Source organism: Eriocheir sinensis, chromosome 42 (assembly GCF_024679095.1).
Source record: "Eriocheir sinensis breed Jianghai 21 chromosome 42, ASM2467909v1, whole genome shotgun sequence".
NCBI classification, from domain to species: Eukaryota; Metazoa; Arthropoda; class Malacostraca; order Decapoda; family Varunidae; genus Eriocheir; species Eriocheir sinensis.
Window position 1 is genome coordinate 4,619,983 of NC_066550.1, and position 12,340 is coordinate 4,632,322.

At 43.3% G+C, this 12,340-nt stretch overlaps 1 protein-coding gene across 4 annotated transcripts in view; it reads left to right on the forward strand.

Moving 5' to 3' along the window:
• The window catches only part of LOC127009841 (uncharacterized), a 138,329-nt gene that overhangs the window by 80,137 nt on the left and 45,852 nt on the right, over positions 1-12,340 (forward strand). For all 4 annotated transcript variants that reach the window (XM_050883206.1, XM_050883205.1, XM_050883207.1 and 1 more), the window contains one exon: positions 11,007-11,046. In XM_050883206.1, coding sequence (XP_050739163.1) covers positions 11,007-11,046 — 40 coding nt within the window. The remainder of the gene's footprint in view (positions 1-11,006; positions 11,047-12,340) is intronic.

Consider the following 12,340-nt stretch of genomic DNA (forward strand, 5'->3'; position numbering starts at 1 on the left):
AATACTGGTGATACTAAATAAGAAATATAGTATAGGAATAGCATTGAGAGATGAGATAAAATTAATTACCACTATGATCAGTCCAAAGTTGGAATATGCAGAGGCAGTGTGGTCTCCCCATGAAGAAGCAAGCACAAAAAGAAAGAAAAAGAATACAGGTATCTCGATTTAGCATATTGTGTCCCTTGAAGAAAGAGCGTAAATCAAAAAAACAATACAAAATAAAAAGTGGGTAGGTCTATAAAAAATAAATATTCACTTCATTCAGTGTGAGGAAGAAATGAGGGACACCATGAGCGACTGGCTAGTATTGGTACCGGTACCGAGCAGTCTGGTACCAGTACCGTACCGTATAGCTGGTACCGTTAGTACCAGTATTGGTACCGGTACCTATCCACCCATATCGTTGAGTAGCATGGCAGCGTGGGTACTGTGTTGTTGTTCAAGTGGCACGCAGGAAGAACTGAGCTCAGCTGTGTGGCCGCGGCGCCGTGTGAGTCCAGTTGCATGAGACATCTGGTGGCTGCTCCATAAAATATCGCATATAAGTGAAAAAACGTTTAAATTAAACATTTATTTGGATTTTGGACCCCGCATTATTTAAAAAACATGTAAACCAAACTTGTATAAATTGAGAGTTACCTGTACAAAGGATGGCAACAAAAATGGTTCCAGAGCTGGAGGGATTGACATACGAGGAAAGACTAAAGGAAATGAACTTACCAACACTAGAACAAAGAAGAGAAAGGGGAAACCTAATACAAATCTACAAATTATTGAGCAAAATGGAAGAAGCTGACAACGTGGAATTACTACTAAAAGAAGAAATTATACCACAAGTGTAACATCTTTTTTTTTTCAAAGCAATGCTACATTCCTTCTGACGGCCACTGATTTGATGGTAACATGGTAGCGGGGTGGTCGTCTGGCTATTTCCAAGCGGTTGTCAATGATGTTGAGACAAGCCTCAGGACAAGTGAACACTCGTTCTGGGCTGTGATGGTTACCTTTAGTGCGGTAATGATGGAAGGTGGGTGGATTCCCGTGTGAACCACTCTGAGACAGTGTTTAGTTAAGGGGGGAGTGGTGATAATTCACTAACGTGTGTGTGGGGGTGTGTTCAGTAATGCCCAAATGGCAGGTTGACAGGCTTGAAATTATAGCACTTACAGTAACTTAATAACTTTTCTTGTGTATGAATATAGTTACAGCCTCTGGGTGGTTAGCGGAGTGACATTTTAAATGAATACATACATTAATGAATATTATTGAACCTAACTAACTATCTATCAGGGAGATTGGGGAACATTTGAGTGCTTATCTGTGTTGAAGACCCTTGAAGTGGTGACTGGTGCAGGATGGAGGAAGGCGATTACACATTTGGACCGTTACACAAGGATTGAACACAAGAGAGCATGGTAAAAAATTGAGGAAGGGAAGATGCTTGAGAGACATAAAGAAATATAGCTTCCCGCAAAGAAATATAAAGGTTTGGAATGGACTAAGTGAGGATGTGTTATCAGCGAGGAGTGTGGAAAGCCTTAACCCTTTCATTGCGCACAGTGTGGACGCGACTATCCCCTCAGGCGCAGTCGGGCATCCCAATTGGGGTCTCTTTTAACCTCTGTATCTCAAAAACTATTCATCACAGCTAAAAACCAAAAACACCATTGAAAAGAGGAGGCCCAGATCTCTAGGAGTCGGTTATGTACGCCTCTCTTGCAAATGTACATGCACGTTCAGGGAGTGTTGAATGCTAACACTTATGTCGGTGCGTGCGTGATGATCAGCCTTATTGAAGGAACTGCGGACATTTTTTTCTTCAGACTCTGGCAAGGGAGTATTGCCAACTGCAATATTTCCAACTATTTGGTCAAAGAATCAGTCGGTGATAGGTGAAGCTATGCAAAAATGCCGCTGTACTGGGCAAGAACATCCACCAGTTACTCGTCCGTAGATTTGCCGTGCTGGGCTGATATGATTTTCCACCAAATTTAGTGAAGAGCACACTCAATTGGCAATCCTGTGTTGTGAGAATTAGTGTTGGAACACTCTCATATGCGTGAGATTTGAGTGCGGGTGGAGCTCGCAGCGGGCGTTTAGCGCCACCAGCAAATACGCCTAACGCCTGCTTCAAGCGTTTAGCAGTGAAAGGGTTAAGGAAAAGTTGGGTAAATGTAGATACGGAGATGGGACCACACGAGTGTAAAGCCCAGGCCCTGTAAAACTACAACTAGGTATATACAACTAGGTAAATATAGTGCTGTGTTTAGCCTTCTCGCCACACAAATGAGAGGTTCAGAGCTTGATTTTTGGGTAGAGTGGAAACAATTGGGCTGTCTCATTTAATATGTGCCCCCTGATGATCACTAGTTGATTGTGCGGTCAAACTATGGGGAATTACACAGACACACGTGCTTACACATATGCAAAATTCACACACACACACACACACACACACACACACACTCTTCAGACACTACAAACACTTGCCTGCACCATGACGGGCTGGGGCCGACTACCATCTAGGCCCCTCAAGAAAAGCGTTAAAAAAAAAAAAAAAAAAGCCCTTCCTTTCCGCTCCTTTTCGCTGTTCTCCATCATCTTCTCAATTTCTGCAACATTCGCGGTCTTCGCTCTAATTTTCATTCTGTGGAACATCATCTCTCCTCCTCTAAACCTCACCTTCTCTTCCTTACCGAAACACAGGTTTCTGAGGCTACTGACAGCAATCTCTACTCTGCTCCCTCCTACTAGCTCTGTCCTAAATTTCAATCTAAAGCTGGATGTTGCGCCTACGTGCGCAACGACATCACTTGCTCTCGTGCCCACAACCTTGACTCTCTGAATTTTCTACCATCTGGCTAAGACTTCATTGTCATTCTATTACTAAATACATATGTGCTGTTTATCTCTCACCTAACTCTACCAACTATGTAAAATTCTTTGTCTATTTGAATTCTAAAGTGGAGCACATCTTGACCCACTCTCCCTTCGCTGAAATCTCCATCCTAGGAGATTTCAGTGTTCACCACCAGGTTTGGCTTTCATCCTCTTTCACTGACCATCCTGGTGAACAAGCCTACAACTTTGCTATCCTCAACGACCTAGAGCAGTTGGTCCAGCATCCTACTCGTATTCCCGACCGTCTTGGAGACCGGCCCAACATTCTAGACCTCTTCCTTACCTCAAACCCTTCTGCTTATTCTGTCAAACTGTTCTCTCCGTTGGGCTCCTCCGATCACAATCTTATTTCTGCATCCTGTCCTATCTCTCCTGTACACCCTCAGGACCCACCGAAGAGGCGATGCTTCTGGCATTTTGCTTCAGCTCGGTGGGACGACCTGAGGATGTACTTTTCCGATTTCCCGTGGAATGATTATTGCTTCCAGGATAGAGACCCCTCTGTGTGTTCTCAGCGCATCACAGAGGTGATTGTCTCTGGAATGGAGGCATACATTCCTCGTTCTTTCTCTACTCCTCACGCTAAAAAGCCTTAGTTTAATCACGCTTGTTCTCGTGCTGTCATTGATAGAGAGGCAGCTCACAAAAGGCACCAGAGCCTTCAAACTAATGCTAATTATGAACTTTACATTTCTGCCCGAAATTGTGCCAAATCTATTCTCAGACTAACCAAAAATTCTTTCATTAATAGAAAATGCCAAAACCTTGCTTTCTCTAACTCTTCCCGTGACTTCTGGCATCTAGCCAAAAACATCTCCTCCAACTTCACTTCTTCATCTTTCCCTCCACTCCTCAGTCCTGACGGCAACACTGCCGTCTCATCTATCTCTAAGGCTGAACTCTTCTCTCAAACTTTTTCTAAAAACTCCACTCTGGATGATTCTGGGCATATTCCTCCTACTCATCCCCCCTCTTACTCCTTTAAGCCTGTTATAAAGATTCTTCAAAGTGATGTTTTCTATGCCCTCTCTGGCCTCAATCCTCAGAAGGCTTATGGACCTGATGGAGTGCCTCCTATTGTCCTTAAAAATGTGCCTCTGTGCTCTCACCCTGCCTGGTCAAACTCTTTCGCCTCTGCCTGTCAACATCTACTTTTCCTTCTTGCTGGAAGTATGCCTTCATACAGCCTGTGCCTAAGAAGGGTGACCGCTCCAATCCCTCAAACTATCGTCCTATAGCTTTACTTTCTTGTCTATCTAAAGCTTTTGAATCAATCCTTAACCGGAAGATTCAAAAGCACCTTTCCACTTCTGACCTTCTATCTGATCGCCAGTATGGGTTCCGCAAGGGGCGTTCTACTGGTGATCTCCTAGCCTTCTTAACTGACTCTTGGTCATCCTCTCTTAGCCGTTTTGGTGAAACTTTTGCTATTGCGCTGGACATATCAAAAGCTTTTGATAGGGTCTGGCACAAATCTTTGCTTTTCAAACTACCCTCCTACGGTTGCTATCCTTCTCTCTGTACCTTTATCTCCAGTTTCCTTTCTGACCGTTCTATTTCTGCCGTGATAGACGGTCACTGTTCTTCCCCTAAATCTATTAACAGTGGTGTCCCACAGGGTTCTGTCCTATCTCCCACTCTTTTTCTGTTGTTCATTGATGTTCTTCTTTCCAAAACGAACTGTCCTATCCATTCCTACACCGATGATTCCACTCTGCATTACTCAACTTCTCTTAATAGAAGACCCACCCTACAGGAACTTAACGACTCAAGGCTGGAGGCTGCAGAACGCTTAGCCTCAGACCTTACTATTATTTCCGATTGGGGCAAGAAGAACCTGGTGTCCTTCAACGCCTCAAAAACACAGTTTCTCTACCTATCCACTCGACACAATCTTCCAAACAACTATCCCCTATTCTTTGACAACACCCAGCTATCACCTTCCTCAACACTAAACATCCTCGGTCTATCCTTAACTCAAAATCTCAACTGGAAACTTCATATCTCATCTCTTAGTAAATCAGCTTCCTCGAGGCTGGGCGTTCTGTACCGTCTCCGCCAATTCTTCTCCCCCGCACAGTTGCTGTCCATATACAGGGGCCTTGTCTGCCCTCGTATGGAGTATGCATCTCATATGTGGGGGGGCTCCACTCACACAGCTCTTCTGGACAGAGTGGAGGCTAAGGCTCTTCGTCTCATCAGCTCTTCTCCTCATACTGATAGTCTTCTTCCTCTTAAATTCCGCCGCAATGTTGCCTCTCTTTCTATCTTCTATCGATATTTCCACGCTGACTGCTCTTCTGAACCTGCTAACTGCATGCCTCCCCCCCTCCTGTGGCCCCGCTGCACTCAACTTTCTACTCATGCTCATCCCTATACTGTCCAAACCCCTTATGCAAGAGTTAACCAGCATCTTCACTCTTTCATCCCTCACGCTGGTAAACTCAGGAACAATCTTCCTTCATCTATATTTCCTCCTGCCTACGACTTGAACTCTTTCAAGAGGAGGGTATCAAGACATCTCTCCTCCCGTATCTGATCTTGCTTTCAGCCACCTCTTTTGTTTCTTTTTTAGGAGCAGCGAGTAGCGGGCTTTTTTTATTATTGTTTTCTTTTTTTGTGTGCCCTTGAGCTGTCTCCTTTGTTTAAAAAAAAAAAAAAATGGCTGGCAATCAGTTGTCAGATGTGGAGAAAACCAGAATTCTCATTCTAATTAACCCGAGAACGTTAACAGACCCTTTTTAGGGCTTTCCCGAGTCGTGGTTGTGGTACGGTGGACCCTAAAAAGGGCTCGCCATAAAACACCTAATTCGAGCTAATTATAGGCGTTGGTGGCATAGCGCAACCCACCATGAATGCCCGAGGTCATTGTGGTGGGTGAGTGATCTTGAGGTGGGCTTTTTTGTCATAGGTGGTGCTGTAAGGTCATGGCATACTCAATTAGCTATCCATACAGTAATCACTTGTCAAATTCTGTATAGTAGACAACAAGTGACTTTTGGCTAGATGCCACGTGTCACGAGAATGTTTATTTTGGAACAAACACCACCCAAAAAGAATGGAGTTTGAGTAAAAGTAAATATTTTTAACGGCTTTATGGTTATGATATGAGTATTCTGAGTTACATTTCATGCTCTTTTCTTAGTCTCAAAATGCAGTGTAATTTTGTCGTTTCTTGGCCACTTCTCGGCTTTCCCACAGCTGAAGCCCACGGGTTAGGAGAATGTATCTCTGAGGGAAATTGCAAGGTGCACTGGAAGACATTTTTCCACCATCAAGCAACTCGGTGCAGCTGCCAGAGCCACATTAAACTGAATGATCCCACAGGGTTAAGTGCTTGTATCAATTATGTTAATACTATCTATATAAATGACATGCCAGTAGTGGTGAGCATCTACACGAGCCTATTTGCAAACGATGCAATATCATTCAAGAAAATGAGAATTCAGGAGGTTTGTAAGGAGCTGCAGAAAATCATTTACAAGATATATGAATGGAGTAGACCTCTGGAAATGGGATTTAAAGCAATCATATCTTCCGCAAATGGGAAAAAGTGACATGAGACATTCATACACCTATGAGAAGGGAAACGATATTATAGTAAGAGTAAAAGAGGAAAAAGACCGGATTATGATTTATGTTTAAAACTTTATTCAAACTTTGGTGGGAGCATGAAAGGTGGGAATGTGGGTGCAGGGGCATTATCTGTGTGATTCAGGATGATTTGTCAGTAAAAGCATATCATGAGTACATTTAGAGGGAAAGTATATTTGGGAATATGAACATGGCATTTCATTACCAGGTTAAAGATATGAGGATAGTAACCACAATGATTAGACCAAAATTGGAATATACTGCAGATGTGTGGTCACCTCAAAAAGAGAAACATGTGAAGAAACTCAAGAGAATACAGAACACCAAGATGGCGCCAGAAATGGAGGACTTAACCCCTTCACTATGGCCGGGCCAAAACAGCGCCCCGCGCCGTATCCGGGTCACCGCGATTGCCAAATTTCAAATGTCCCTATTGAATGTAACAAGTTTTCAGCCTAAAATTCAACATAATCATGATGTATTATATATGAAAACATGCAGAATTAAATGGTGTACATAAAGAAACTCACTATGGCCGGGCCAAAACAGCGCCCCGTGCCGTATCTGGGATTGCCGCGCGCGCCAAATTTCAAATGTCACTCTTGAATATAACAAGTTTTCAGCCATAAACTCAACACAATCATCATGTATTATATATGAAAACATGCAGAATTAAATGGTGCACATAAAGAAACATAAATTAATTGATAATTTTGAGATGCAATCATAAATATTGAGATAAAATAACTCGTATATTGGCTAAAGCGAGCCAGGACGCAGTATGTGTGTCCTCGTATATGGTATGGGTACGCACCCTCGTGTTGAAGTGGTTAACCCATGAAGAAAGATTAGAAAAAATGCAGCTGTTAACACTGGAGGAAAGAAGAGGGAGAGGTTACCTGATTGCAATGTTTAAACTCATGAATGACATGAAGGAATCTGATACTGAAGACCTGTTATTGGCAAGTCAAGACGGAGGGTTAAGAGATATTGAGAAGAGATGTGTTCTAATGACACAAAGAAATAATTTTTCCATAGAAATAGAAACACTTCAAATTAATCAAATGAAGAAGTGGTAGAGGCAAAGGGTGTGTGGAGCTTTAACCCGTCCGCTGTGATTGGCACATATTTGGCTTTCACTGGTAGCCTGGCACCATATAGTCCCAGGTCTTTCTCTGCCTCTGTGATGGACAGTGGAGTGTTTCCCATGTGGTATTGGTATGCTGGATATCCCCTCCCAAGGTGCAGAACTTTACATTTTTCTTCATTGAATTGTAGCAGCCACTTTTTGTTCCCTTCCTGTAGCTTGGTGATGTCTTCTTGTAGGAAATATGCAGTCAAGGGGTTAACTTGCCTGTGTTTTATGATTTCTTCCTTCACCACTCAAAATATTGAATGTTTCTGTTTACTTCTGTTTTCTCCTTGGAGTTGACGAAGGAGGTGCCCACATAGCTCATGGCTTGGGCAAGTCGATCGATCCTGCTGGGAAAGACTCAGGATGGATAGGGCAGCTGCATGGGAGCTTGCTCGGGGGGTACTGTCGGGATTATAGCCAGCGAGTGAGTGAACCCCAGGCGTATGCTCCTCATTAGTTAGTCAGTCTCTCCTTGGTGATGCTCTCTTTCTCCATCTCCCTCCTGCTCATCCCCTCAAGCACTGCACTGAGCCAGTCCCTTACATTATTACTCATTCTAGACCCCACATAATCTGTTTTTTTCATCTCTGATAAATTTCTGCTTTCAAGGTTCTCTTCCAGGAAGTCAATTAGAAAATGGAGCAAAGGCATCTTTTGATTTATACTGATTTCCTGACCACTCATAAAAACACTCCCTTAACCCCTTTGCTTTGATTGGCATGGACTTTGCCTTCACTGATAGCCTTGCAACATGTTTAATGCTGAGATTTTCTCTTTCTACTACACTCCCGGTCCCACACGATCTCTGCGTGTAACGAAACACGAGAGATCAGTCCAGACAAGGAAAGGTTTTGCCGTTGCTGGGGATCGAACCTGTGACCAACGAGACGTGAGAGCCACTCCTTAACCAGTCGGCCAAAGAGGTACCCCACTCGCTGAGTGAGTTATGGGGGGCTCTCCCATCAGGCCTAGTCGCCGCACTACACATACAGTCCCAGATCTTTATCTGCCTCTGTGGTGGATAGTGGAGTGTTTGCCATGTGGCATTGGTAATGCTGGATATCCTCTCCCCAGGTGCATGACTTTACATTTTTCTTCATTGAATTGTAGGAGCCACCTGTTGCTCCACTTCTGTAGCTTGTTGATGTCTTCTTGTCGGAAGTCCGCAGTCAAGGCGTTGAGGAACGTACACAAACTTTCACATTTTTTACTACCAAAAATAAATTATCAATTTTTATAGTTGGTAGGAAACAGTCATTACACTTCAAACTTCAAACCAGGCAAAGTATGTCTTTCTGCTCCAAGAGCCAGCCAGCTATTAACGAATTTTAGGCGTTATTTTTAACGTGGTTGTGTTAAGTGTTATTTTTAATGTTTAAGGCACGAACTGCTATCTCACGTCAGGTCCGGTGTACCGTTGCCTGCTTTCACAAGTTCATTGTAGTAGGTGAGATAACACAATAGCCTTTTAGTTAAGTGATGTGTGGCCGAGCAGTAGCTGTTATAAATTCACTTTAGTTCACTTTAGTTCTCTCTCTCACATGGACAGTCAAAGATGTGAATAGTATTTTAACTATATTAACAGTATTACACAAAAGTTTATGTGAGCGAGTCGCTCAAAGATCAGAAAGCCACACCTCAGGGCGCGGGGCAGCGGAGTACCGCTCGCCTGCCCGTCACCCGTCTTCTCTCAAATGTTTCAAGAAAAAGTGACCGAAACGCATCATAATCCTTCCGTCCTGTGAATGTGCTCCTGTTTATGAGGGCCGTCGTTCCCGTTCCCGGGATTGACCTTCGAGCAGCTGAGAGATATTTTATCTCCTGGATTTGACACAAATGAAATGTCCATGACAATCTCACTTTGAAACAAGAAGTCTCTGGCCGAATAATCTGCCTCCCTTGCTACCCTGCAAAAGGCCTAACTGCTGTTGCTGTTAGCGGGTGATTAGGGGCAGAAGCCATTGTGGGATTAGTAAGGTAAGTAAATACCTCTTGGTTGCTCATGCAGCGTAGAAGAAGGAGGAGGCACCCTTTGAAGACTGCTACACTCCTTACATGAGAACAGTTACCGTTATCCGTGACGGCACTGTTCTTTCTCTCTACCCACCCCTCATAGTCCTCGGTGAGAGCTTGTAACTGCGGGTCAGGTTTCTCTGCCATTAAAAGAGTTACTAGTAAAATGAGGAGTAAAATGGTAAAAGAAAAAAAATATCGCTGCAAAAATAATTAAAGTAATAATCATTCACCGCTAAGTATGTGCTCACTCCTCCCCGATGCTTTTAAAATGCATAATAAAAGAGGAAAAAGAATATTGAGTGAGGCTTAGCAAGACAAAACTTCTCCACTGTGCAATAAAACACACAAACGAAAGGAGAAAAGAAAATGAATGATTATACATAAAATGCGTAACAATGTTACCCAAGAAAAATATTAAACATCCACACTCCAGAAAAATCAACAGCTGAAAAATCTAATAGATTAGATACGGCCCCACATGCCTAAACACGTGAACATAATAATAGTAATTCACCTGAAATCATGTTACAAGTGGTGTAATTACTGAATCCAATGTAGTGTCAGCTAAAATGTGTTAAAAACCTCGAAGACAGCAACTCAATACCACACTACTCAGCACGCTTGCGTCCTTCGCCTCGCCGGTGACAAGGGCAGGGCTGCAGGGGTGGCAGGGTCTGCCATCCCCCGTCTGGTAGCGGGGAGGGTTTGGCGGCGGGCAGTCTATATATGCCCACCAGTCACCCTCAAGGTCCGAGTTGCCTGGCAAGGATAAGTGTGCACCTACAACTAGTTGTGTCATAGGAAGAAACAAGTGCCGAGACACCTCCAAGGAAACTTGGCTGTGTGGAGGTGTGAGGCGGGGTGCGCGGGCTGTGTGGAGGTGCGGGGCGGGGTGGGGTGTGCTCTCGGGTGCGGCTGTGTGCTGACTCGACTCACCGGGGCAGGAAAAGCCACGCGCTGAGGTCAGCATTTGCTTGCTGTGTCCGATACCGTTCACTACCCCCACACACTGTCACTGAAGTTATGATTGAGAGAGAGATATATAACAATTCGGAGTAGTTCGTAACCACGCTATCCACCATTTATGTTAATGCCTTTTAAGCATTACTTTTAATGTGGTTTGTGGTTTGTGTAATACTGTTAATATAGTTAAAATACTATTCACACAGCCAGCACAACGATGTCTCTCCTGTTGGTAGCTGGACATCATTTCCATCCTCCTCCTTATCCTATGCACCGTCAGTATCATCTTTAAAGGTCCATCATGAAATTCCTGATATTCTACCTTCATCTTCATTTACTTGCAGAATGGATGACACAAGGAAGATGTATGATTTTTGGTTATATTTTATTTCAGAAACCTGATGAAAGCATCACTGAGGCACCAGTTGACACAGGTAAGTTTGCAACAATTTTTCTAACTTAAGGATCAAGTTTTTGTTATATGTTAGCTCAGCACTTCCCAAACTATTTTTCTTGCAACTTAACCCCCAGGCCATGAGTATTTTCTTGCATGCCTCCCACACCATGCAGGCTATTTTAGTAGGTTTTGAGTACTAAAATTGTTTAATTCTGAGGTCAGTTAGTACTCCAGTAATATCACACCGATCGGGTTCATATTAGATTCATTAGATTTTGCTTACTTAGAACTTGATTATGATTTATGTTAAAAATCATATTCAAACTTTGGTGAGAGCATGAGAGGTAGGAATGTGGGTGCAGGGGCATCAGCTCTGTGTTTCAGGATGTTTCCAGTTTCCCAGATATTTCCAAACTCCAAGAAAATACAATGATGATCAACAAAAGAGTTAGATTTCAGAGCATAGTTTGTTCAGTCGCATTCAGTAGTTTACGAGACAAAAATGTTATAATTTGATGTGATGTATTTTTTCTCCTTTGACTTTCATATTTTCATAGCACTCTTATATCTCAACAGCTGGTATAGGACTGACTGGTTGGAAATTTACCCTAAGAATAGCAAAGGCACATGTGACCCATTTTTGCTACATTCACTGAAATATTGCTGTGGGAAATGGTTTGTGGTATACAACTACAACTGTCGCCATGGCAAAGGCTGCTGATGTGTTATAATAACTACACCCATAGTCTAAGGGTTAACCCCGAAGCTGCAGGGGTTTAGGCACATATCTGCATGCTGGAGAGTTTCATCATGTCACTGAAAATAGCTTGTTTTCAGCCATCGGTTGTGCAACTCTCCATGCTTCTACCCTGTTAAACTAAATGTCAGTAGACTCATACATACTTCGTCTTCAAAATGCAAGAAACACAAACTCTCTAGGCTGAGAGATGTATCTGAGGCAATGTGAAGAAGAGGTGTAACTTTCACGGTGAGAGTGCGCTGTGTTCCGATGGCTGCCTCGGTGTTCAGGGGTGGGATTAGCTTCCCTGCCCCTCTATCTATCTGCACTTGTTTCTCTACCTCAAGTCTCTCGTCTACCTTCCATTCTTCTCCTCCTCTGCCCCTTCTTCCCTCCCTTCCCTCCCTCCATTCCTTCTCTCTCCTCCATCCCTCGCTCGTGTCCCTCTGTCTCTTCCCTCCCTTCCTTCATCCACTCTTCTCTCCCTCTGGGTACTTATAATTACTCTTATATACCATGTTTGTTTCAAAGCACTGCTGATATACGACTAACATGAGAACCTTAAGTCTATTTCTTCTTGTATGCACCGGAG